This window comes from Pteropus vampyrus, unplaced genomic scaffold (assembly GCF_000151845.1).
Source record: "Pteropus vampyrus isolate Shadow unplaced genomic scaffold, Pvam_2.0 Scaffold105, whole genome shotgun sequence".
In the NCBI taxonomy this organism is placed as follows: Eukaryota; Metazoa; Chordata; class Mammalia; order Chiroptera; family Pteropodidae; genus Pteropus; species Pteropus vampyrus.
Genome location: NW_011888886.1, coordinates 1,959,651 through 1,961,719, shown reverse-complemented (window position 1 = coordinate 1,961,719; position 2,069 = coordinate 1,959,651). Strand labels below are relative to the sequence as shown.

General features: G+C 37.5%; 1 protein-coding gene and 1 long non-coding RNA gene across 4 annotated transcripts in view; both read right to left on the bottom strand.

The window, feature by feature from the left end:
* Positions 1 to 189, bottom strand: part of LOC111742985 — a 2,187-nt gene extending 1,998 nt beyond the window's left edge. The window contains exon 1 of the long non-coding RNA XR_002781544.1: positions 22 to 189. This is a non-coding gene — a long non-coding RNA (uncharacterized LOC111742985). The remainder of the gene's footprint in view (positions 1 to 21) is intronic.
* TAF1B (TATA-box binding protein associated factor, RNA polymerase I subunit B) overlaps positions 1 to 2,069 on the bottom strand; it is a 62,834-nt gene that overhangs the window by 12,923 nt on the left and 47,842 nt on the right. For all 3 annotated transcript variants that reach the window (XM_011365117.2, XM_023533588.1, XM_023533589.1), the window contains one exon: positions 196 to 286. In XM_011365117.2, the coding sequence (XP_011363419.1) occupies positions 196 to 286 (91 nt within the window). The remainder of the gene's footprint in view (positions 1 to 195; positions 287 to 2,069) is intronic.

Genomic DNA, 2,069 nt, shown 5'->3' with positions numbered 1-2,069 from the left:
GTTTTGGTTTCTTATAGGAACCTTTATTTTGGGACAACATTCCAATTAAAGAAAAAGTTAATTAGGGAGCTAATATTTCTAGGAAAAATGTCACCAGGTTGATGAGTCTATACTGATGAAACTTCAGTTTTCAAATGTAAAGTAACAGTCTTGAAAATAAAGAAGGTGAATCTAAAACTTGAAGAGATAACATACTTTGCCCTGGCTTCCTCCCATTTTTGTTTTTTCTCATCGAAAGATTTCTTCATAACTTGATACCATTTTCTGAAATCGAACCATGGCTTATCTGAAAAAAGTGAAATCCATGATTATTAACCAAATAAGTCACATTATAATAATATACACTGTTCATCTGAATCTTCATTCATTGACATAGCTAAACATTTACATAATAGCCCTTGGAAATTATGGATGGAATCACCGTCTCTGTACTCTAATATGACTCCTGAGCAATCAGTCTCTCCTTCCCCTGAGTTTCTACTGAGATCATAGCCCTAACTAGATTATACAGAAACCATCTTTTTATATGCCTGTTTTTCCTAGATTTAACTATTACCTCCTTAAGAACAGAAGACATATTTTGTTTGTCACTACACAATCACACCTCTTCGTCCCAACCCAACACCCAGCACAGTGCCTGGCACATATGTTCCGATATGACTGAGAAAACATGGATTAAAAAACAAATGATTAATAAGTGTGTGAAATGGTACTACAGTAGCTGAATCCAGACTTCCAGTTTCGTCAGCTCCTGTTCCTGTTCTTCCTAATCCTAATCCAAATCCGAAGTTCCTAAGAGTAAGTAAGAAAGTGGATTGCACTGGACAGTTGGTGTGAGTGAGTGTGTGCTCAAGATGTCAAGGTTAGCGAGATAACAGATTTGGATGTAGTCAAGTACAGTCGCTCCTCACTCCTTTATTCACTCTATGTGGGGACGGGACGAGAAGAAAAGATAAAATGAAGTGAAAGGTAAAAAAATATATATAGTGTGAGGAAGTCAGAAAAAAGGAAGGCTGATGGAAGGAAGATACTAGATATTCTCTAATGAAGAGTCTCCTTCAGTGTCTAGTTAAACATATTTTCAAGTGGCCAAAATAATCATCACTTAATCCAGTACGGCCCTGTAGGCCACACACCTACAGAGAGGCAGCTACCACAGAGCTGTGCGTATAGAGGGGAATCATCAAAATCAGTGGGACACAAGGTCTGGGACCTTAAGTTAGGTTATAAGTCTGTCACCAACGATGCGGGGAGGTGGGAGGGTGGGCAGCAGGGAACAACCACCCTCGCCCCGCTGACAGCAGAGATTTATTTTGAGGATCAAAGGGAGATAATATGTCAAAGTGCTCTGTTTACTTGAAATATCGACAGAGTCCACAATGGCCCTTTAGCATGAGAAGGGACATCAGAAGACATCTTGTTCAACCTTTTGCTCTGTGGAGCCAACATGAAGCAACGTAACGTATAGAAGGAAGTATTTTGCACACAGCTGGAAAGAACACACGCTGGTCGCTGCCATTAAATGCAAGCTCCCCAAACCAATGAATATACATGCGGAATTAAAAAAAAGTCAAATTCAAAGAAAAAGAGAGTAGAAATGTGGTTGCTGGGGCTGGAGCTGGGGGAAATAGGGAGAGGCTGGTAAAAGGGTACCAAATTTCGGCTACATGATGGATAAGCTCTGAGGATCTCATCTAAAACATGGTGACTATAATTGGTAATACTGTATTGTATAATTGAAATAAGAGAGTAGAACTAAAATGTTTTCACCAAAAAAAAAAAAAAAAAAAAAAGTGATGAATGTGTTAACTGGATAGGAGGAATCCTTTTACAATGTATATGCATATCAAATCATTGCAATGTATACTTTAAATATCTTATAATTTTATATGGTGGTTATTTCTCAGTAAAGCTGAACATTTTATAAAAAGGACAATGAACGTAAATCCTACAGAGAACATTATGAAACTGGAATTGAATTTAAGAATTCATGTATTTATCAAACTTTACTGAGTTGCTCTGAGGCCAGTCACTATGTTAGGCACTTAGAAATACATTACAAAAAAAAA